The 25,901-nt window shown below is 35.7% G+C and overlaps 1 protein-coding gene across 1 annotated transcript in view; it reads left to right on the plus strand.

Moving 5' to 3' along the window:
* The window catches only part of CUNH3orf67 (chromosome unknown C3orf67 homolog), a 70,946-nt gene that overhangs the window by 32,122 nt on the left and 12,923 nt on the right, over positions 1 to 25,901 (plus strand). Inside the window, exons 10-15 of the mRNA XM_018068747.1 lie at positions 42 to 240; positions 776 to 922; positions 5,509 to 5,834; positions 9,627 to 10,037; positions 15,951 to 16,157; positions 22,155 to 22,216. Of these exons, the coding sequence (XP_017924236.1) occupies positions 42 to 240; positions 776 to 922; positions 5,509 to 5,834; positions 9,627 to 10,037; positions 15,951 to 16,157; positions 22,155 to 22,216 (1,352 nt within the window). The remainder of the gene's footprint in view (positions 1 to 41; positions 241 to 775; positions 923 to 5,508; positions 5,835 to 9,626; positions 10,038 to 15,950; positions 16,158 to 22,154; positions 22,217 to 25,901) is intronic.

The raw sequence follows: 25,901 nt of genomic DNA on the forward strand, positions 1-25,901 counted from the left end.
GAGTATTTTGAAAGCTGTTACATTTTTTGTCTTTTATCAAGAAAATAATGTCTTTCAAGGTAACAAAGACTTCGGGTAGCAAAAGTAATAGATCATGCCAACTTCAAAATTCAGTAATGCCAGTTGAATCCATACAAGACATTGAGAGATTGAAGCTATCATTCTCATCATGCAATGATTATTTAGATCAAGGAGGCAAAAGAAATACTCACCAAACAACTGAAGATACATGTCAAAATGGTAAGAGTATAAAGCAAAGAATATGTAGAGTTTTCAAACTGCCAAAATTTGTGCATTATTCTGCCTTTGGAATGTAAGAATTAATTCTTTGTTTTTCTAATCCCTTATCTGCCTTATTAATTACTGGAGACATATTTATTAAATCATGGCTTATTCTCCTGTATGAGCTTGAATAAATGCTCATTTTCTCTGCAGGTATTCATATTGTGTTTGAGCCAGGGGTCAGCACCTGCTGGCAGTAGCCACAGTTTATGCACATACTCCGCTTTCCCTCATGCTGTGCAAACAACTGAGCTGCTGCAGTGGCTCTTGATTACTTTGCAGACTTTTGCAAGCCTGTTTTTTATAACTTCTTTGGCTTACCCATCTTCCATACCTATTATTAAATTTTTACTTCCTTGTGACTGTCATATTCCTGCTGCCCTACAAGACTCCCATGCTATTTGGAAGATGTTTGTATCCCAGTATAGTGCTGCATTATGCACACAATATGAATGTTCACAGGCATTTCATAAGCTTCTACATTGCATTTCAGACCCTGAAATTCAGACTGAGAAAACATCTGTGAGTGGAGAAGCAGATTTTCAGCTCAGCTCACCACAAGTACCATCACCAGACAAGAACAGTCATAAAAGATTATCTCTAAAAAATGCAGCCAAAACCACATGGGAGATAACCAGTGGTATGATGCTCATTTTATATTATTTTACATTTCATTTCTATGTGGTGTGAGGGACTAAATTCCAAAGGACCCAGAAGCAGTTCACATAAAATATAAATGTCTGTGTTATGGGGGATTACGGAAATCAAACACCCTGCAACAGAATTGCTTTTGAGCGTTGATAAAGATTTGCAGGATTAAGCAGAGTACCAGAGCAGTGAAAGAATATAAAAAGAAACATTCTGTGCTCTCATAATTAAAGGAAAAGAACTAAAAATAATTTATTCTTTAAATCTCTAATAAATTTAACACTGAAGATTCCAAACATGAAATTTTACTTGTCACAAATAAGAGTTTAGAATATTAACTATGGTACCTATGTAATCTCAGGGGGTTTTGTTTGTTTATAAAGTTCAGTGGTGAATTATATTTTGTTCTTATTCACAGAAAGACACCTCAACTTATGTTTTGGGTTGTCTGCCAAAAGGTGTGGATAGTTTTTTGTCATACAGTGTCAATCAACTTGCTCTGCCTGTGTCTGGGAAGTGCTTTCTTGTGGCAAAAGTAGCCCTTGTCTCTATGAAAAAGTAGTGTTACTTTCTATTAAAAGGCATAGCCACCAATTTGAAAAGTGGTCAGACTACTCAAATGTGCTCAAAATTGACCAACGAGATTTTCCTTCACATTATGAGTGATTTCCATTTGGTTTTTTCTTTGAGGATGTTCAGAAGCAATTATATACTAAGAGAGTGTCAGTAATTGCTGTTTTGGGTATCATAATTTGACTGAAAGAGATTCAAGATGTTCAGGCAAGTAGAACCTTCTGGAGAATTTTTTGATTGCTTCCTGTTTACCTGAATTTTGAGGACTCTGGACCAGGAGTCACAGGTCTTAACTTGTTGTTCATCTAGAACACCAAGGTCCTTATCTAGCGCTAGAATTTCAGAAAATTTAATCAACACTTCTTATTTTATGTAAATATAGGTGATATAAAAAGACAGGCTTAGGGCAGTAGACTGGCATGTCTAAATGTCCTCTTGTAAATTCAGAAGCAGAGAATTGAGGAAGAAAGCTGTGTATAAGCTCTGCCCTTTTGCTGTTTCTGTTTGCAAGAATGAAAACTGTTTCTATGTAGTCTTAGTTGTGTGTACAGGCAGATAAATGCATGATGTCCGTTTATAAGGTACAATTCTACAAACTTCTTTCCCCGTATTTTCATTGCCTGTCACTTGTAGCTCAGTTTGCAGATTTCAGTTTCTTTTCAATACATGAAGTTATCTAATTGTTTGTAGATAACTTAATGATTTCTTCATCCCGTAGTACTGGATTTATTTGCACTCACATTTTAAAAACAAATACCTGTCTAATAAAAGCAAAGAAATTATGATTTCTGTGATAACTTGAGTTGTAGCTGTATTTCATGCATTGTCAAGATTGCAACCCCATAATGCTCAGGATAGATCTTCTAGTGAGGAAACTCCCAGTTGATCTTGCCCCAAAGTGAACAACCACAAGTCTGGCTCAGTGGTGATGACTCAGCCAAAATCATAATCCTGGCATTTCTGACAAAGTGTAAATTTATATAAACCTATGACAAGTCCTTGGAACAAAACCACATTCCCCAAGCAAGTACAAGCTTCCATGGTTTCTTGGTCCTCTTTTACACTGTGGTCAAAGCAATTTGTATCAACGAGAATCCATCATACACTACTCTTATCATCAGACATTTAATATTCTTGAACCCTGTGCAGCCATAGCCTGTGGAGATCTTGGAGCAGCACTACACTTGTTCTGCCATTAGCTTGAGTAAATATTAATTTAAACTTGTTTGGGGTAGGGGAGCTTTCGTAAGTGATTGCTCTTATTACCTTAGGGGTTAGGCATTGCTATTTATAATAATGTCTCTTAGATTTATTATAACCTCAAATCAGCATGTCTTCTGTAACAGGTGTGCTGTACCTTTACCAAGGTAAATTGTTTTTAACCAAGGGGAAAAAATAAAGTGAGTAAACATTGTTTATGCCAATCTTATTTATTCAATGCTGAAACCTTCATTAAAATGTTAGGCTGCAATTAGAAGCTTTAGCATAAGTCTGACTATGTAGAAGAGCTAATTAGATGTTAAGGTGATCATTCTTCCATTTATGTTGTTTGCTGCAATGTTGTGATTACACAGTAGTTTGCATATTTTGCTGAGAAAGTACTCCAAATTATTTGTTACAATTGACATGGAAATGCTGAGTTAAAAAGAAATTGTAGTAGAGTTTTTGTTGGAGAGGTAATGGGATTTTGTTTGGTCCAAAACTCCCTGTAGACTATACAAGAAGTTACAGAAGTTGCTGAACTCTGTAACCACCATAAAATGTCATCTTAAAGCCTTACAGACTTTTCTGTCTTCCCCCTCATATTTCATTAAGAATAAGTACTGTACTATGCAAACTAATATTTACATTTAACTTATTCCTAACTCAAGTGTATTTCTTCAACATCTCTGGAAATGAATGTTGTTCTTTTCGGGGAGGCTTAGACTAAAAAGGCAGAATATTCAGGTTAAATATTATCCTGATACTAAGTCTTTTAAAGTAGTTCTTTATATTTCTGGAATACCTTTTATTCGGGCAAGACATTACTCACTATGTTGAGTAAAGTGATATGTAAGAAGTTTTTGGATGTCTGAGGCAGATTCAGGAGTGTAAGGCTCTAATTGCCTCCTGTTCTCTAAACACTTGACAAAAACTGTCACTTAAGCTTTCTTTTCCATGTTTTGAAACTTCATTTAAAATTTACTTAAAATCTCAAAGAGCAAGTGATATATCACCTTTTTTTTGCTTCAGAATTCATTACAAAATTTTGTCTGTAACTCTGTCTGCAAATAAACAGCATTAGAAGTTATTCTAGAATGAGAATAGAACAGTTGAGACTGCAGTTAGGGAAGTTGGTTGTTATTAAGTCAGTAGGCCAAAATAAAAATTAAGCCACTCCTCTACTCATTCACAGTCCTTTGTGCATAAGAATTAGCAAATTCTCCTGAAGTAGGTTGTACACTAAACGTGAAACCACACCTTAGAGGGCTTGTTACAGTGGTCTGAGCTGTGGGTGTTTGAAAACTGTGAAGGCAGCAAGATACTTGTCAAATCTAATTTCATGACGGGGAAAAGACCTTCTGAATACTAAAGAAGTGTATGTTACACACTTGGTCTTACTCAAGCCACTGCCATTGAAACCTAGCAAAATGTATCTACACTGAAATGTGGAATGGTGGGTGCCAGACTGGTCAGAAGGCTGCAGGGTGCTGAGAGAGGAAAAAATACAAACATTTTCTTAGCCAGGTAAGTTTTGAAGATTTTGTTGTTGTTGTTTTGAAAAATGCGGCGAGTACTTTTCACTGATTCCTGGATGTTAACTGGAGTTTGGTAGCTTTACGAGCTGTCTTCAGTAAACTGGAAAAATCACAGCACCCAGTAAGAAGACAGCTGTTTCTTCTGGCATCTCATTTTTCTTTCTCTTGCCTTCATTTATGGTGGTTCAGACTTCACACCCACCCCCCCCAAGCTGCTGAATCTGCCTGAAGTGGTAACTTCAACAAAACTAAAACTAAAATACCGGAGTAAATCTACTGCCTTCTGTGATGGCAAGCATTTTATTATTGCAGAGTTACTTTATTATTACATTTTTAGTATTTTTTTATTGTGACTTTTTTAATATGGTTGATGATAACTTCATTTTATGGAGCCAGAAAGTTTCAGTATTTAGTGAATAATCCACACCACACTACCTTTAATGAAGATAAGGGAGTATTGTATACTTGAGCAATTCTCCTTTTCTCAGATGCTATTTGAGACTGGTTTTAATCAATCAAATTGACACCTTTTTCTATACCATCATTCCAAACAGTAAAATATAAGTTAACAATAAGAATATAAAAATGGTCTTTTCATGTGTAACTGGCGCACTCAATCTTTAAATCCATTTCTGGACTTTATTATTTGTTTTAAAATTGTCAGATTAGTAGTGACTGTATTCAGGGAAACTTGGTGAAACAGATATCTTCATACATTTTTTATGTCACACTATTTTTCATCAGAGCGGTAGTTTGAAATTGAGATTTAAACCATAAGTTCTAGATGTAAAAGAAAGTGTAGAATTTCAGCCATAAAGAAGCAGCAGATTGTAATGTTATGAACTTTCCACCAATGTGTGTTTATTTTTTAAATGTCAGCCACAAAAAAAATGCCTATAGAAAATGATCAATGAGCAAATTTAATACAATTATACTTTCCTAGAATAAAGTTCAGTTCCAGGTCTCAAATCTTGGCAGCTAAATAGTTTCAGGTTTGCAAATTGCAGGCCTACATGTCATGTACCAAAGCCTGTGTACTTTTTGATCTGTGATCTAAAATGTTTGGATTAACCTTGCTGCACTTTGAAGGCAGCCTGATCTTTTTTATTGCATCCTCGTCACTCTTCCAGCTGTATAAATCTGATAAGCAAAATGTTTCTGTACTAGAAGAACTTACTTTGCTGTCCAACTTCCCCAGAAAATAAGCATGATCAAGGTGTCACACAATTTACATATTTGGCATTGAAATAAACATTGTGTATTTCAGATGAATGGGAGTTTCCAGGAAGTTTCACTGAGAATATTCGGTTGGATAGGAGTAAGCAGTTCATAGCTACTGAAGATTCAGCCTACCATAATTTAAACTCACCCCAGAATGCCTCTGTTGAACATCACAGCAGTGAAACAGGTGATCAGCAAGTGAATAATAAAGAGATTTTCACATTTTCATCAAGACCTCGATCAGCTCCTCACGGGAAGTCTCCAAATATGTCACCAGAACATTATGTTTTCCCTTTGGATTTGGAGCCAGACAGTAACAGAGTACATGAGAAAACACAAGATAACTTCCAAGGAACTGACAGCAGTAAAGAGGTAGGCCACTTTGTACCTGTAATTCTTGATAAAGCAGTCTTCATCCTAAAACTCTTAGGATGAGATTCGGTCTTCAAGCTAGACAGAGGATAAATCATCTTTTCCCCATATACCTACAGGTAGATTTGTCTTTGTCAGGTTGCTGTGTCTAACTGGATACAGGAGTGAAACTGCAGGTATACCACGTGTAAAAAGTGAACAAAAGAAACCCAACTCTCTGTCAGCCCCTGTGCTAGCAGAGAGATGTGAAAATTGTGCATCATTACTCAAAAATCATAGATTGCATCATAGATTTGGGTGAGATGCAAGTCCATTATAGGTGCTTATGAGTGCAGTAAATAAGACTTCATTGTGCATTTTAAAACTGTAAGTGGAGACTATTTTTGCTCACTGACATTGTTGAAATTGAATTAAGAAATTTCAGCTTTTGAATGCCAGTTGATTATTGGTATTTCTACTTTATATCCTGTCTGAGCTGTGTCAGCATCACCAACTTTAATTCTGTTGCAATGTGGGAATCTTTCAGCAATAAAATTAATAAAAAGAAAAGAAACATTTTTTTATATGTTTATATAGATCTATACAGATCCCATGCCAAGCACACAAAGAGAAAGCAGTAGCCAAGTACTCCTGCTTTTACAGCAAAAGAAGAACATTGGGGCACATTATTGGCCATTCTAGAGGGTTGATGCAAGAGAGTGATAGAGGACCCCGTCTTCCTTTAAAAAATTTAGGTATGACATAAACTAAGTTTTTCTTTGATTATGTACCAGAGATGTGGTAGGGAACAGCTCTTGTTTCATTAATTGTCTTTGGATGTGAACTGCATTAAATAATATCAGCACTGCAGCTGAAGATGCATTAGGCTTACAGAACTAGAATTACATTAAACAAATTTAGGCGTGCTAACAAATTATCAAGAGTTTGTTTTTCTGAGTCTACTACATTAGTAATTCATAGTTAAGCCTTTCTTTTATGTGAAAGAAGCCACTGAACCAACAAATTACTTAGCAGTCATATTTTGCCCATATTCATCCTCTTCCTTCTATAGATACATTTTGTGTTGCTTCTTGAAGTCAGCTTTATATTGATAGTTTGGATACATTTCGTATTCAGAGTGCTCTACTTTGCAGTACTGAGGTGAAATGGAAAACAGTTTTATTTCAAGCCTAGGAAATACAGGAAAGAGGATCTTGGAAGAGCCATGATAGCTAACTTAATTCTATCTGGTTTAGCACAGTTTAAGGTATCTTTGCAAAATTACCACAATTCTTAGCCCAACCATGACATGTTTCTCAGTTTACTTCACTTATATGAAAAAATACTTTTCTACCAAGTTATGCTGAATCCTGTAGTGTTGGGGTTTTTTTAAATATATGTTAAACTTACACTATTATTGCTTCTAGTAATCATGATTACTAGAAATTTGAATAAACTATGTTTGTGTACGACGCACATGGATATGTACATGCTCTTGAATTACAACAAATAAAATAGATATCTCGACCTACAATCTAAATAATTGGATGTGAGCATAAATTGCTTTTCTCCTGGAAAATATAAGCAAAACTATTCCTTTTTTTTTAATTAAAACAAATAAGAAGACTTTGCATACCTTCTTAGTTTAAATGTGTCAGACTGATTAAAAGGCCAAAAGTTTTCCTTCAGTTTATGTCACTGTTTCCTTCAGTTAAGTGGACATTGACTCTCTCTGTGTTGCATGTACTGAGATCCGTAAGATACACACAATAACTGGGCTAGAATTAGACAGTTTATGTAACTTTTGGCTTTTGGGGAAGAAATTTTTACGAACTGAAAACAGCAAGTATGTATAAATTCCCTTTAGTGTTAATAATTAGTCACTGAAATAGTTCAATGCTGTTTTTTAATTATCAGAGTCAAAGAATCAGTAAAGGATAAAAATTTCTTCTTCTGTTGGAACCATTCACCATCAAGTGACTTATTTTGTAATTACATAAATGTCCATGCTTTCAGCTCAGATTTCTCTCAGTGACTTTGTATGATTAAGCTTGTCATGGCAGCATTTATGGATTGTGCCAACCCCAGAGCAAAACCAAGAACTCAGTGATGGCAAGAGTTATGCATCTGTGGCAGGTGTGACCACATACCACATAGCGCTGTCAAAAATGCTGTTTTAAGTGTAACAGACCAGTGCTTCAGTGAAACCTTCAATGAACAAATAAAATATTTCAAAGAATAACGAAATAAGATTAAATATGATAATGTACCCTTACAAAGGCAATAGATAACTTCACTGATACCTCACTATTGAGTGTATCAAGAAACTATATCCCATCTGCTCCTAGTAGGGGGCCCTTCGGAGTCATTAGAATGATCATCTTAAAATTACAACCCAGCAAGAGAAACCAGTTTTATGTATCCAGAACTGCCCATCTGCATGTCCTTTCAAGGTATACAATACACCAGTGGAAGTGCTCATTCCTCAGGAAAAACCTTCTCATCTTCAGTTTACATATGCTGCACTGTAGTTAATCAAGCAAACTTTAGAGATGTTTCTGGCACCATTTCATGGTTTAGTATTTAACAAATTATTCTAGAACCTAAATAGGTATGCCTAAAGAGACATGGAAAGGTGTGAGGGTTTTAAGCTTCAGATAAATCAAAGTTACTCATTTGTCTCTAATATGGGGGAAAAAATACAGTGTTTGCTTTACTAATCTTTCAGCCTGAGTTAACCTAACTTTATGTGGGTTTTATAGCACAGACTTTAAGATAACATGGAAAATAAAAATCCATGAAAAAGAGGGAAGAACAGATTCCTAATTCAAGGAAATAACTGAGGGAATTAAATATAAACTTCCAAAATATCTATATTAATAAAATTGAGTTATTATCTTCTTGAATGTACTTTTCATTCTGTGCAATCCTGGACTCACTGAAGTCAGTAACAAACTTGCATCACTTTCCTGTGCAGTAGGACTGCACGTGGCTGTGAGAGGCAACACAGCAGATGACATTTCAGTGTCTTGCTGAATCCTGTAATATATACTGCCTCACATCCTGTGTGGTAGCATATGGCAGAGGAGCAGCGTCGTGAGACGAAGATGAGGCCTCTCTCATCCTTTCTTCCTTGAGAGTAGGAACATTGAGGCAAACACTAGATGTGCTTCCCTGTTATTTTTCGTCCCATCTGTTCAGTCCTGCTGTTTGTTGTTGAGATGGGGTATGAGTGAACTTCGTACACTTGATTCATGAGATGATTTGCAGAGACATTGTTAGAAGCACGAATATAAGGTTAACAGATTAACCTCTAAAATTCTTAAACTATATTCAAATGGTAATGAATATGATATTCTGTACCATATGATTACCAGAGGTGAGCAAAGTGATCTCAGCAGGAGTTATTCCTTCTACATTTAAGTTGAAGATGCAATGTGAAAATGTGGAATATTAATAATTCAATGGAAAGACATCATTGTTGAGGACTCTTTGCTTAGTTTTGGTTTACAGTTTTAATTAATTTTATTGAAATTATAATTATCAGGTAAGACACAGGTTTGGGAGATTACCAGCAATCTAAATTTGGGGCAACATTTTGAAAATAGTAATTTATTTGAGATGTAAGAATATGTTTATGGTATTGTCAGTGTAGTTTCCAGGAAAAGCATCTGTTTTTCAGAATCCTTGCAAAATTAGAATTAGAAAGCAGAGATTAAAGAGAGATTTTTGAAATCTTTTAAGGTTATGTAAAACTGAATTGTGTGATGATGAGAGGGAGCCAACTGCCCTTGCTTTGTTTCCTAAATTTAGGATGACAACAATGGACTCATCCAGGGCACTGGGAACCTTGAGATCAGCCACTGTAGACAAGGAACATCTGATTCAGCAGTTTTTAAAGAGATCTCATTAAAAAAGATGTTGTGGAAAACTGAATACTGGAAGAATAAGGAACACAGCAAACATAACCTCGATGAGACCATCTTACCAAACCCACAGAGTTCCACTGTGAGAAAAACAGATTCTATTAGCTCTCAAAGCTTGAAGCCTATCTTTTCTCTTTCTCCAACTCAAAGTAAATCTAAATTCTTTAAAGCAATTAGAAGTGGATCTGAAAAAACTGAAAGATATGAAGGAGTTTCTGATCAATTAGAAAGATCCATCAGTAAAATGTCTCTCAAGAAAATCTCAAAAGAAAATTCATGTCTGACAGCACAGACTTGTGTAAGTGATTTTTACTTTAAAATTAAATTACTAGATCGTATAGAGAAGCTATATTAGATATACTCATTTGCATTAAGTAATTAATAGTACATCTTTCATCCAGACATATTCTGGTTTCATCATAACAGCATTTACTGAACTCTATCTGTTGAAAGTTGATTTTGTAGGTTTTTGTAGCACACAGAATAATAGTCCAAATAAAACAAATCACAGTGGTTTATAGATAAAAAGAGTTGTCATTGAGCAAGTCACATTTTGGAAATATGGAAGTTAAAAAATAGTTTGGGCCTGAACAATTGCTAAGGAAAATAGACAGATTTTGAATTGATATATTAACGAATGACCATAGAAAGAGCGTTAATCTGGGCACTTCATAGTCTCTCTGCGACAGCCTTGAGCAATAATAAATTATGTGATTGAGAGCCAGCAGCAAAGCTGTGCCACAAGCTGAATTACCAAGCTGCTAAAGGAATTGCTACATTCACCAAGGTGTTGTTTATTCCTAGTTTTTTCTTTGTGGAAGAAAAGAAGACAATTATGTTTTAAATATTTTCTAATAGCTAATTCCTGTGTCTTCAGTTTATAATGCTGTGCTTTGAACTGGGAACTGGAGCGCAAGAATCAAGTGTATTCTGTAAAACACAAATGAGCCAGTATGTGCCATGGCTTTTGATAGAATTCTTTTGGGCTTAGAGTCATTGCAGATCCGTGTCTTCTGACATGTGACCTCTTCTCTAAATATGTTATGAGTGGATTAGATTTGTTATTGAGTATCTGCCAGTGGAACGTGCCAAGCTTCTTCCACAGGCTTTTTTTTGTCATGTCAGTGGATAAGAGACCAAAGACTCCCATAGCCAACATCTTCTGTCCAGCAGTCAGTTTTAGTGACTGGGGAGAGTAACAGTGCAAGGACAGAGAACATCCAGTGGTATCTCACCAGCATGCCCTGCAGGCTTCCTGCCAGCAGTGCTTAATTTAGCAATTTCTTCAGTGAAAGATGTTGTCTTTGAGGTGAATAACTGGTGGTGGAATTTTTTCTACAGATTTGTTGTAGTTGCTTTTTGTATCTGTATGGCCTTTGCCTCGTGACAGTGAATTTCAGAGTTTAACTGTTATTTGTAGGAAAAAATACATATCTTCATTTATTTATTTGAATGCATTGTCTCCTTACTTCTGCTTTCTTATTCTTCTGTTTGTTGTAAGAAACAATGAATAATCTTTTTTTTAATTAATATTCTTACCTGTGCCATTTCCTACTTGATGGCTGTATATCATATTCCCTTGTAGCTGTCTCTTCTACAGGTCAAGGAGTTTTATGGTCTTTATTCCCAGGATTACTGTTCTATGATTATTTTTTTTTTGACATTTTTATGCAGCAATGTTGAATCAAACTACTGCATGATCATTATTGTAAGAGTGGGGTTTGTATTGTAATATCTTGAACCAGGTATTGCATGCCTCTGGAGACCAAGAGAATAGATGCTTCTCTTTTTTGGGGGCTCTGTGAAGCAGTTATGCATTCTTTGGAAAAAAATTACCTACAGTAATGTCTTGGAACATGACATATGCCTCGTTTGCATGAAGGGCATGGATATCTTCCATCATTATTGTTTTCTGTCCTTGTAGTTTGTCTCATCTGCTGTAGGATACTGCAGTCACTATTCCCAGCAGGGGAGGGTGCTGTCATTCTGCTGTGGGAATTTTAGTCTGTAACAATTCTGTGACCTGTCAATACAGTTAATTTTAGTTACCTGATTTGACAGCCTCTGTGAAGGGGGAAGCAGGAGTGACAACTTCCATGGGGCAGGGATGTGGCTGCTGGGGCAGGGTCATCATGCTGAATGGTTCTACCTTGCCTGCTTTGGGCTGCTCTGGCTGCTGAGGATGGACAACCCTGCAGTGGGTATGGAAATCTGGGCATTGGGGTAGGAGGAGCATACCAAATTGGGCACCAGATTAAAGAATAGTGTCTAGAAAAGCATTTGTTCAGCTTTTCTTTGTGTTTTCTGTGTGATGGGGAAATGCACAACATGCCACTGATTCTTCAGTGCTTTTTGTGAAATGAATCTATTTTAGTCCTGGTGCAGGGACTGGGGTTTATGTGTCTCACAATCCTATGAGATGTCTCTCAGACTGGGGATTCTGGAAATCTCTTCCTGTATTCTGCAAGAAGCTTATCAGATTGGTAAAGGCCTTGGGGTTTTCTGATAAAAACAGAACATGCTCTTCCATGAGAGTTGTGGAGACTGGTTTCCTTTGGGAAGGAAGTGGATTAGGGGGAAGCAAGGGGAATGAAATACAATAGTACAAGTGAAAATCAGAAACAGTGCTGAGACTTTATGGTAATGAAAAATATCAGTGGCTGATGATTTTAAGGACTATAAAATGGAAAAAAAAAATAAAAAAGCAGAGAAATTCTTCTGAATAGCAGCATATGTTCTGTCTATTTATGATCTGGAAAAGACATTAGAATTGCCACTAGTGATGTAGAAAATGTGGAAGAATGCAATGCATGAGTTCTTTTGTATTAAGAAAGAAGTAAGATAATGTTTCGGTAATTTTTAGTGATAGGAAACCCCCAGTTGATACTGATAATCTGTTCCTCTGTTTCTTAGATGGGTTCATATCCAAGTATCTGTCTGTAAGTGTATAACAAACTTTTTTTGTATTTTGCATTCCCTTTCCCTTCTAGTATAATTTATAGGAATTTAATTTTTCTGTTTTCCAGTAACTATTTATGGTTTCATGATTAAATATATTCCTCTCTTGTTTCCTGATTTTTTCCAGTTTTGGAAAATTGTTCCACTTTAAATTCAACTATTTTTGTTACTAATAATAACTGAAATATATTTGTCCATAACAAATGAAATGATACATTGATTATTTTTCTAAAAGTTAGTGCGGTCAATAACTTTATCCTATAGAATTTAGCTAAATATACACTATCTAGGTGGATTTTAATAGTTGATTGTTAATTTAGACTGTGGGGTTATTAACATACTGCACTTATAGCTGTAAATATATTGCACTTATAATTTGTTGCTTTTAAGTATTTTTTTTTCAAGAACAAATCCTATTATCAATGTATAGAAACTCAAAAGCTACAGACCTCATTTTGTTGCTACAAAATATAAGATTAAAGTATCTGGCAGATTTAGCTCTCATACTTGATTTGATCAAGTATTAAAATTTTCCCATCCAGAAGCCCTTCCTTGGAGTTCTTTGACACTCCTTTTTGTGCTTGTACAGAGGACTAGTAAAGAAAAAAAAATGCTTAACCAACTCTTCCTGCAATCGATTTGCCAGCTGCTTAATACACTTTAAGGACCTGGTTGCTTGCAATGTTTTATTCATGTTTTAATAGAGTTCTCTATTATTAAGTTCAAATATTTTTAATTAAGAAAGAAGTATAGCCCTCTGGGTAATATTGCGGGCATGTAGATAGCTGGTAATTAAAGTTTTCCACACGTATAACTACATTCAGACAATTCTGAACAAATCATTTGAACCTAGAAGAATGCAAATGTCATTATATGTGAAAAAAATCCTTTAAACAACAGGTTTTGTCAATCTAGGAAAAGTTTTAAGTGCTTAATAAAAATACTTTATTGTAAGGGAAGGATATGCAAATAGACGAGATAAGCTTTTAATTACTAAATGAAATATTAATTTTAGACAAATTTATGAGTATTGCAAAATTACTTCTTACATCAAAAGTTTCTTCTAAATTACAAAGTGAACTTAATTTCAAATTCAGTTTTCAAATTCTCTCTTTGAAAATCAACTAAGACAAAGTAAAATTCGTAAAGAGGCTTTTTGGTAGTAGTAATCTGAATCTGAAGAATAAGTAGACCAAACTCTTTCTGCTTTATTAGGAGTTTATTGAATGGGATGCTTAACACAGAAAGCTGTCATGACATCTCTTCTCCTTCCTGAATGTGGTATTTCCAGAGTGAGACCATTACAAGAAAAGAAAGCAGAATGACAATTGGAAATAAGCTGCAGGGTAAAAACATCAGCATGTTTAGAATTATGCTGTAAAAAATTCCAAAAATCTATGCACTTTTCTTCATAGATGTAAAGCAGAGGACAAGCAGGTTTGGGCAATGTTTTGCTTTTATTAAAAAGAGAATGAGAATAAAGTTCTTTTAATGGTTAGGGCTTTTATGCTGCAGACCTCCAGTTCGTGCTGTCAGATTAATGACTACATGCCAATTGCTGGTTATATGAGATAAGAAAGGTAAGCCAAAGCTTCTCTTATAATAATCAAATAACTGCAGAAGGTCTATATATAGAAAAATTAACAGGAAATCAGCATCTTCAGTAAGATCAATAAAAAAGCAGCTGTAGATCGGGTAGAATAGTGATACATCAGAGCAAAGTGGGCTCCCAAGGGTAACAAAGTGAACAAATGACTAATAGTAACTGAGCGAGTCACAGACATTCAGAAAGGGTCTAGAGTAAATACCTTGTATTATTTTAGGATTGAAAATGGTAGAACTAATAACACTAGTAAGGAATGAAGCTTGGACCTCAAAGGCCAGAGGTAAAAAAGGGGTGGCAGCTGTGCAAACTGCTTCTGCCATCTTCTTATACCTTCTATCTTCTGTCGTCTCTTGTCTGCACCTTGTATGTTATATACATAGGAAGAAAGATCAGGAGGTTGTAATCAAAATTCCAGTGTGTAATACTTTTGTATGTCTTCTGGTGCTACAGTGACTTTTGTACCCCTAGAAGACACACTAAAACATATACACACTGCATTAATAGCAGGAAAAGCCAGCAGTGTTTGTATCACTGGTACCGCTGACCTGGATGTGTTCTTGAGGCCTTCAGTTACCCAGTGCCTTCTCACAGCAAAACAGAATGTGGGATCATCCCTTCTGCCAGGAACATGTACACTCCTGGTCTAAAAGCTCCATTCTCTCCACTAGAATCAAAACACTGTCCCTCTTTGGGGTCCTATTATAGTGTCTCACAGGCCACTGGCCAATATTCCATTGATCTGAAGTCCTGGTCACTGCTTGGATTCACTTTTCAAGCAGAAATGCTTTGTAGTTTCATTCAGAACCAAAACTATGTACCTCAAGTATCAGACCTGTTACTTTGTGAAACAGCAATCTATGTGGACCCTTTTAAAAAACGGAAAATTTTTCTTTAAAAAGGAGTATTTTAAACAAAGTTGATGCCACAGCAGGTTGAGTGACCTTAAACTATCTTATCATAAGGTTTTACCTGAGGCTTAAGTACGAACTGAAAAATGGTTAGTATGTGTTTTCAGCTTTTGACCTGTAGATCAAATTTGATATGATAATTACAGTTACATTAACAATTCAACCAATGGATATAAAGAAAAACAAAAAGACAGTGAAGTTTATTTGAAAATTTATACAGTAGCAAATTGCCAAAATAACTTTTGAAATTTAGTGCTAATGTGTAACTTTCCAGAGAAATTTTATGTTATGCTTGACCAATAACTAAGTGTTATGTTGATGGTGTTGATGATACTGTGATAACTGTGTGATTTGATTTATTTCAAGATTTGCATTTAATGCTTGAGCAGTTGTAGCTGCTGGATTTTTGAACTTCTTAAAGCCTGCTTTTGTCTCCTGTTTTTACTGCAGTGGAACAACAACTTCACCAAACACCCTGGATTCAAACTGCAATAAAAACAGGAGACAAACTGCAGTGTTTGTGGTGTTCTTCCTTCCTGTAATTACATATAAATATGCTTAATCTTCATAGTTGAACAGAAATCTGTTAATCAATCTTTTCTAGTAAACATTTTGTTTCTCTTTTAGTATTGTAGCTTCTTGAAGATTCTCCAAGAGATTCTCCAAGGTCTCTGTTTCATTCATCTATTCTGTTCCATGATCCTGTCTATATTGTTGACTTTTCCATTTTATTTCACAGGAGTATGACTGGAGAAACAACAACTCAAATATGCTGAGTTCATCTGAACTGCAGATGCTGACCAGCATGAAGAGACAACAAAATGAAGAATTACAGGATACTGGGATCTCACATGGGCTGAGCACGTCACAGATAGATACCTGCAATGTTAACATAAGTACAAGTAGTCATGATAGTACAGCAACCTGGAACTCCTTACTTCCACCAGTAAGTCTAAACTCACAGTATATTCTCTGTATAGTTTCTGTCAATTCTGAGACTCAAGGATCTTGAATATTAAAATTTCTTTGAGTAACGTTGAAATTTAAGGTATCATCACCAAAGGCTTCTAGAACTTTTCAAGTAAAGCATGCTACTGAGACACATGCACTTCCAGCAGGTTCTATAATACCATCATGGATAAAGAGCAAATCTTATATATATTCCTTCCTAGAATCCTGAATAATTGTGTAGGCTGTACAGCTTGTCACAATAGTGGCTGACAAGCTGCAGGTGTGTGATATAGTACTTAAAAATAGTTCCAAAATGAATGAAACCCAGATATACCAGTCAGCAGCTGCATTACAGTGTGAGTAATGGAAAATAATTGCTTCATATAGTGAAAAGCTAAATGTTTAAAGGACTGAAGTAGGAGAACAGCAGCAAAAAGCTGCAATAGTTCTGAGCACTTAGTATGTGATCATTATGTATTTTACACTTTGTATCATTATTTGTCCTGGTACAAAGTGGCACAAAATCACACACAGCTGCACTATGTGACAGAGTACTGATATAAGAAGCAGAGTATTTGTTACAGTTCACCAAAAAGTACTGAATGTATGAAGTCACAGCATAACTTCAGGAACTATATAAAGGTACTTGCAGGAGCTGCTGTAAAACTAGATAACCTCAAACTCCATTTATATATCAGCAATATAGCTGTTATTTTATTATAGTTAAGCCATAATAAACAATGAATGTGGCTTAAGTAAAGCACACAACACAACTCTCAGAGGCAGATCCAGTGTTAGAAAAATAAACACATCTGTGTTGCCCCAATATAAACTATGGGAGAGTAAATGCTCTAAAATGTTAGGTGGAAATTGCCTCCAAGGTTCTACAAGGCCCAGATAGAGGCATGTGGCAACAATCTTCCATAGTGAATGATCAACAGAGTTGGAACTTTGTGGTACATTGTTAAATGGAGGTTTCAAACGAGAAGAGATGTATTGGTAGGTGGGTAATTGTACAGATAAAAACTTCGTTTACAGAGTAGTATTTTGCAGGATCAGAGAAGCATTAGTTGGTTTTAACTATTTGAGATATGTCAACATTGCACATTTTCATTATTTAATTGTATTTCCAATGCATTTTTTTAGTATTCACTAAATAGACTCAAACATGGTGTAGATCTGCAAGACCAGACAAATGGAACTCAATTAAACATAGCGAATAGCAGCCTTATTAATTTTTGAGTAGTTTAATTATAAGGAAATTGATAAGAATATTTAGACATGTCAGATTTGGTTAATACAAATTACATGACTAAAACAAAATGAACTTTTGAAGTAAAATGTACTGCTCCAGTATTTGGAGAAGCACAGTATGACTGCAAAGACAATTCTTTGATCTTACTGCCTTGATCAGCTTCTGTAGCTTCAGACTAATAGCATCATGCTAAAAAAACTGTTTAGATATAATAGGTTAGTAATTTAAATTGCAATTTATATAGTTGTAGTTTTTCATAACATTCCTTTATGACCATCTTTCTCTACATAATTCGAGTGTAAAAGGCAAGATATTTTTGTTTGAGAGAGAAGTTTTTCACATTTCATTCATCTGGCTGGGCTGAAGCATAGGTGTAACCTTACACATACAGCCGTGTCAGGTTTCTCCTCTGCATTTTGCAAGGTAGACATTAAGGTTTTAAGATTAAATGGTAAGAACCTAATTTCCAAGAAGAGAGAATTTAGAAAACAATCTTTCTCAGATAAGGACTAACAACTTAGTCCCTCACAATAATAAAGGAATTCAGCTTTCCAGGTTTTCTCTATCCATTTACCTCTTCCTTTAAAAAGAGGAACTCTGTACCAGTTCAGTGTCAGATAGTCCACAGAATCTGTTGTTTCACTTCATATTTCCTCTCTGAGATATCTACCAGACCACCAGATCTTCATAGATTGATGCAAGTTTTTTGAGTATGGACTTGTGTGTTTTAACACTGCTTGATGTAGTTCTGTTCCAATATTTAGAAAAATGCAGAGTATCAATGTGAGGGTGATAATTCACTTTCTAGACCTTTAGTATGTAAGAAGATTATTAAAAACATTTGTTAAGGAAGGTGATTATTTAATCACCCCAAACTGGTTTTGTACAGAAGTTTTTAAAAGAATAGTTGAAGGAATTTTTGGTATGCTGGTGTTAAATTTTAGTATATTTTGATATGCTTAAAACATTTCAGAAGGCTCTGAATGTAGCAATGCTGTGCCAGTGTTCAAATGGTTGGCTGAAATGAAAAGGTCTTTTGCCATATATGCTCTTGATGTAAGACATAGAATCATAGAATTATAGAATACTTTGGGTTGGAAGGGACCTTCAAAGATCATCTAATCCAACCCTCCTGCCATGGGCAAGGACTCCTTCCACTAGACCAGGTTGCTTAGGGCCCCCTCCGTCTTGCAGGGATGGGGCAGCCACAGCTTCTCTGGGCAACCTGTGCCACTGCCTCACCACCCTCATTGTAAAAAATTTCTTTGCATCTAGTCTAAGTCCACCCTCTTTTAATTTAAAACCATTGCCCATTGTCCTATTGCAACAGGCCCTGCTGGAAAACCTGTGCCCGTCTTTCTCGTAAGGCCCCTTTAGGTACTGGATGGCTGCAATAAGATCTTCCCAGAGCCTTCTCCTCTCCAGACTGAAAACCCCAACTGTCTCAGCACGTCTCCTCAGGGCGGGTCTTCCATCCCTCTGATAATTTTTGCAGCCCTTTTCTGGACCCACTCCTTCAGGTCCATGTGTATCCTGTGCTGAGGATTCCAGAGGTGAACCCAGTGCTCCAAGTTGGGTCTCACAAGGGCAGCACAGTAGGGAAGAATCACCTCTTATGTCCCTCTCCACAGGCCTGCTCTCAATCCCCAATCTTAGTAATCTCATCATTTCTTCAGCCTCCAGTTTTTAAAGAAGTGTTCCTTATATGTATATTTATTCCTTATATATATATATATATAATGTAAAATACAGATTTGTAGAATAAAAGCAAATTTGTTTGTCACTGGTCTTTAGTACCACCATCATTGGAGTTGAGTCAAGAGAATTTGCAAATCTCAATCCATCAAAAATCAGATCTACAAACTGCAGAAAAGTATATATATATAAAAACTATAAATCTAAAGATATATAGATATAAAGAGAGAGATATATATTTGTAGCCATCTTCCAGCTATGTAGGCAAATGATTTTAGCAGTGCAGGGTATAGAAAAGAAATGGAAATAATCCTCATATTGTAGTTTGAGAAATTAAGGACAGCTTGAAATTCTTGTAATGATTAAAGTTTCATGCTTACATGAGTTTTCAGGTTATATTTTTCTGATTCTATTCTATTCTATTGCTTTCTCTTATATTTTTTCAAAGATAAATAAGGAATATTTTTGTTCCAAATTTTCATTCATTTTATACATTTTTGTCCTTTAGTGGAATCTATGGCAACAGCACCACCAGAAGGCAGCTTTCTGTGTATCTTTCATTTTGAAATACCTGTGATGTTCTGCAAGGCAGGGTAGGGTATAATCATGTTAAATAGTGAATTTATGTATCAAAGTAATATTTTTTATATAAAATACTTTTTAAGCTAGGTTTTTTTTTCATCACTTACCTGTTAGTCTGATTTCCAGATTCATTAGAGTCATGTTACTGACTAATGAATCTGAGAAACCGTTGTGAATGTAAAGGCACATAGATCAATCATATTGCTAAATTGCAGTTAGAGCAGATGTCATTAAACAACTATAAAATGGATATACTAAAACTGTATTTTTATATTCTATGGTAGTTTACCACAAACTGAATATATGCTGTCAGGAGAAAACACCGAAATGTAAGTTATTTAGCAGCTGCTGTAAACTATGACAACCAGAAAGGAATAAAATCTCTTTGAATATTATACATTACCCAGCATAGCTTTCAGTTATAAATATGAAAAACTTCTATTTTAAAATGGATTTACTTTGAAGGGGAATTGTAAACCCTTGCAAAATGTGTGTGGGGTACAGTTTCAAATCAATAATATGTGTATGTAAAACTAAATATTTTAAAAGATTTTATTTGAACCATGTCTTACCTGAATGTTTCCTTAAATCTTAAGATCTATGAAGATCCACGTTAGCTTTGCAACACTATGAAAGACACAGTTCTATATATTGCAGAGTTTAATGTGAAGTTTATACCAACACATATACACATTATCCAAGAAAATTTGCAAAACTTACAAACCATTTCCGCTTAAATGCCTTGATTTATTCTAGAGATCCAGTAAGACCTTCCTGCCTGTCAGGGAATTGTACCATTCAGCTTCTTGGGTGGTTGTTTCCACGCTTCGGGCACCACTTCAGCTATAACACAAACATTCTGGAGAAAGATCATCTCAGTCAGAAATGCAAAGGAGAAGGAAGATTCTCCGGGATAGCTCATTGATATATCCTGGAAGCTTGTAGTGTATGATGCTGCATTAGCAGACTCCATTTAACGCTCACCACTAAGACCCATCTTTCAAATAAGGAATACTCACAGAGAAGAAAGATTAGTTGTTCCCCAAGCAACTTCCTAAATATAAATTCGGTCACATAAGTCTTGATCTGCAAAATATTTGAAAGAGTACTTCCAGGTTCATACCTAATTTGTGGAAGGTCTTCTGACCTCCTTTCTGAGTTTTCAGAAAAGAAAACCACTTAATACAGAAATAGTCTGGAAGAACTGAAGTCTGACAGACAAGAGGAGTGATATTTAAATCCTGTATTATTCCAACTGAGAGCTCAGTTTGACAACCCCTGGAGGGATCTGTTCACATCAAGTCAAATTGCAAAACTAAAGCAGAGTATTCTTTACTATGAAATGAGGCTAAAAATGATTTAGACAGATATTCTGGTTCATAGACTGACTAATTCACTCTCTGTCTCGTCCTCAGTCTTCCACTAGCCATCATGTAGGAATTGCACTATCCACCACCAGGCAGTGAGTCATATTGGGCAGTAATTAAGATGTCATTCATCCTGAACATGTGTTTTACAACATCCCTTCCTGTTTTCTGAAACCATGAGAACATACTTGTTTTTATAGTGATTTCTGTTTTTAAAAAATTGCTTATTATTGTTTTAGCATTTTATGTACTAAATTGTACAAGTCTTGTTAATGTATGCTTATATTTTCACTCCTTTTGCACATGCTTTTGCTTCAGTGATTTGTTTAGAACTGCTTTTGAGATGTGTGATAATGGCAGGGGGAGCACTACATAAATTCTGAGAGAGAACATATTTATGAATTTTAGAATTCTCAAATTTTTATACCAGTTTATGAATATTGATCTTTCTTGCAAATAACTGGGTTTAATGCTTTAAACCAAATGTAGTTTGAAACCTTTGGGACACGTATACATGATGGGTAGGTAAGATTTGAAGAATGTGGAACATTAGCATCTTTTGTATGAATATTCATACTGTTGGCTTAATCCAGGTTTCAGAGGTGCAGTGACATTGAGAATCATATGTGCTTCAGCAAACTTCAGTTGGGACTGCTAAGCTTACTGTTAATGGTGCTTCTGAGGAGAGAGGAACCTGCCAGCCCTCTTAGCACTGGCTCTGTATATTCTCCAGCGTGGTTGGTGCTGCACAGGTCCTACTAAGAGTTCCTGCACCGTGCTTCCTATACACGTTCAGTCTAACAGGACTTTGCCACCCTCCGTCTCTAAAGTTTCCTGACTCTGTCCCAACACTCTCACAGGCAGTAGAGAAATGACTGTATGGTCAACTCCCTTAATTCATATGTATTTCCACCCAAACAAGAATGATCTATTCGGTTATACTTTTGCACAGTTAGAATCTGAATATCAGTTTTTAATTTCACAGATAAGAAAAGAGACTGTAAAATTCTAATATCAGAAACTATAAATGCGTATGCTCATACAAGATCTCTTACATACCACTAAACATTCTATTATTTTTTGTTTTCCATAGCCTGTCAGTCAGAAGCATCACTATCAGAGAGAAATGAGCCCACTTTCTCATTCCAACCCACGGTAAGATTCCATTTATAGCCCAGGCAGTAAGGATTCAGTTAGAGTGTTCTGAATATTAAATGTGACATTCTTTGATGTAATCTTCAGTCTCTTTTCAATTGCAACTTCCTCTCAGAGGGCTTTATTGCTCGTTTTAGTCATTGTCTGCAGGATGTCTGCGCTGTCCGGGAACGCAGAACTGAATTCTGCATGTTTTGGATGTACCACTGTGTATTTAAAGTGTCTGACACAGCCTTGCTCCTACATCTGCTTTGATGCGTGATTCAGCAAATCGTCCTCATCTGACGTACAAGCACTCTCATCCATTTCTTTCTCTCCCTCTCTGCTTTGTAGGTTTAGAACTAGAGTTCTGTATGTGACTGTAGGCATCAGGGAATCCATTTGTTCCAGAAGATTTTAATGTTATTTATTGAGAGAGTTTTTTTTCAATAAATAGCCCACTCAGGAGAGGGTGTTACAACACTGTGGGATAGTTCAAAGGATAGTCTACAGTGTATTTTGTCTGTCAGGTTTTTAGATTGATTTTGTTTGGAATCAGCAACAAAATCCCTGTAACTTTAATATAAGGTGAGATGAAGACAAGGGAAGAAGGTGTCTAGGGGGAATTAATAAAATTGAGACTATTGAGACAATCAAGATTAATTGACCAGTTTCAGAACTGCCTTATACCTGTGAAACCCTAACATCACTTTGTCAATTTTTTAACTGCCTGAGCAAGAGGGGTACTTATTTTAAATAGCAGTCCTATTTCGCTTTCACTTGGTGTCATTAATGTGGATTTTTTTTGTCCAGGTTTTAACCGGGCAATGTGTGTGATTTTGGAGGGGTAGGAGGAGAGGACATTTCAGATACAATTTCTTTATGTTTTATCGACAGTCTGAGATGTTTTATGACAGCACACTGCCAGGCAGTTTTGTCCTCACACAGATGTTTTCAGCCACTTGTCTCCCTTGCCATCCATATTTCTATGGATTCAAAATCTTCTGGTTAGATTTTATGAAGTGAACACTATGAAACTTTCTGTGCAAGTTCACCCAGATGCATCAGTTTTTGCAATACACAGCCAAATGTGTCCTATTGCACAAAATATATTACTGGAGTTAAAGTACAATCCTGGATTCCTGTTCCCTCTCACATGTAAATGAAGGTGCTTATGTTGGTCTAGAAAACCTCTCTGCCTTGGGGGATGGCTATCAAAGGAACCATCTCCTTATGAATTGTTGAATGGATGAAGTGGACAGAGATACTTAACTGTAGTTCAGAGCACAACAGCGGGTACCTTCAGACTGCACCTTGGACTCTTTATTCCAAAATCAATTCTAGAGTTCTGGTGACATTAGAATTGCCTATATCTTAGTGCAAGCTACATTGTTAGTCTTCTTTTTGCCCATACATTGGTTGAGTCAGGTCTCATTAAGTTATTTTTATGCATGTGCTAAAGCAATTTGGTACTCAATACATTTTATATACTGAAAAACAGAATAAACACCATTATCTGTACAAATAAAGTGTTTCATCATATTAAGTTTATATGATCAACAATGAAAACTTGTATTTCCATATAGTAAAATTTAAAACAAAATGGTATAAATTACGACTTAGTTCATATGCTGTTTTAATCCAGAAATCTAGAAATCATTTTCAGGAAATGCAGGTGAAGTATTCGTAAAACACCTGACTTGCAAGTGCCTCATAAATTCAGTAGCCCTTGTGAACTGCCAGAAAAGCATTATTGGGCTGTAAATATGGAAGATGACAAAATTATGAGGTCAGTTTGCATCGTGATATAAAAACTGGAGATGATGTGACTTGAATACCATTATTCACATCGTTACCTTTCTTTTATAGTGGAAAACTCTGTAATGTTTTTCACAGAGGATGTGTACCTAAATGAGAGGGAGATAAAATTAATGGTAATTCTATAACTTAGTTCCTAAACTGGTTTTAAAGCCAATTTTAACAAGTGTTATGAGCAACTAGAAAATGTCTAAAACTTTGTAAGCCTGCTATAGTTATGTAGGGAAAACACAGACTATTTGAAAAATTGATACATCCTTTTTAGATGTGTGGGTGTAAATGCCATGGCAAGAAGACAGTTACGTGGTGCATTTACTGAATCAACAAATTGTTGTAAAGAGCGATAAAGAGTTTGACAGGTCTCCAGTAACTTTAAAAAGTGTAGTAGTGATATTTTCTGGGAAATGAAAAGAGACCAGTCTGGAAGCTATTGTCCAGTAAATGTAGGTTCTATCCTTAATAAGATAAAAGAACAAGCCAGGAAAGAAAGCTCCTGTGAAGATAATGGAAATTCAGTCAATAAAAAGACCCAGCTCGACTCATTGTCCCTTGGTTTTGCTGGGTAAGGTCATAAGTCTGCCAAGGATATTGCTGCTGCAATACAAATCACCTCCACATCGTGCTGCTCTGCAAGGCAGAGAACCAGTTAATGAAAGGAGACAGGAGAGTACAGAGGCTACAGAGCCAGAGGAGCGAGAGGATGTGCAGCGTTCAAGCCTTGGCCGTGCACTTCCCACTGACTGATGCACTATGTGGTCCTGGAAGAACTTCAGAATTGCTTTCTTCTCTCCAAATAGGAAGGTGTAACTATCTCTGTTACTTCTTCCTTCAGTGCAGGAGGAAGCATCCAAAATATTTGTATGTCACAGAAGGCTTGGAAGTTTCATTAAAGGAAATGCTGAAAGACAGTGAATAATCTAGAGGAATTTCAGCCATACTGAACTGTGGAAAGCAGAGCTGCTGTCTGAAAAAGATTGCTCGAACCTAATTTATTAATAGATTTTTAGAAACTTCTGTGGATGCTCTCCAGAAAATTTATTTCTGATAAAAGCTGATTTTTCTGTCTTGGAGAAAGGGTGGTTTTTAATGAGTTGAAACCTATCTTTATTAGCACTGCCTCACTAGATCCTTTCTTGGCATCCTACTCAACTCTTCCCAAACTACCAAATAAAATTTGTTCCTTTGGAGTTCAAAGTTGTTCCCCAGAAACTGCACTAAAGTAGGGCCCAAATATTTCAGCATTTCATTGGGTGTCCTTTCACAAGAAGCATATTTTACTTAAGTAATTTCATACAAAATGCGAATGGCCAATTTTTCAGTTTGGTTTTACCCAGATGTTTAACTCTGCATGTTGAGAAAAGTTGTATTCCCACAGTGAATTGCGAGCACAGAGATTGATGATAGTAAATGTCTGCCTTATTGTAACCTACATTTGTTGCATTAGACCAATTGAGATATCATCATTATTCTTTCCTCTGCAATTAAAAAACCCCAAAAAAATGAAGAACAGCAACAACAAAACCCACCCAAAGGAAAGCAAATAACATTTTCTTCCCTTTTTTGGTAAATGTTATATATTTGAGATTTGTAATCACAAAAGAAATATTTCATTGATGTGGAGAGTGATGTGTTGGAGGAGGACAATAACTATAAACTTTTCAGAAAAAGTTTTTGTTTTTACCTTAAGGAAAAAAAAAAGGCAGAACCCAAATCCTTAATTGCAACTTTATCAAACAATGGGATTTTCTAATTTTTCCAGTGATATGCTTGCACAGTAATTCAGATAATGAATCATGGAGTGAATAAACATGTTCCTTTAACTAAATACATTTTTAAATTATTTTCAAACTTGATTATTGGTAAAATATAGATTTATTAGTTATAAATA

Source organism: Manacus vitellinus, unplaced genomic scaffold, assembly GCF_001715985.3.
Source record: "Manacus vitellinus isolate BGI_N305 unplaced genomic scaffold, ASM171598v3 scaffold_14_pilon, whole genome shotgun sequence".
NCBI lineage: Eukaryota > Metazoa > Chordata > Aves > Passeriformes > Pipridae > Manacus > Manacus vitellinus.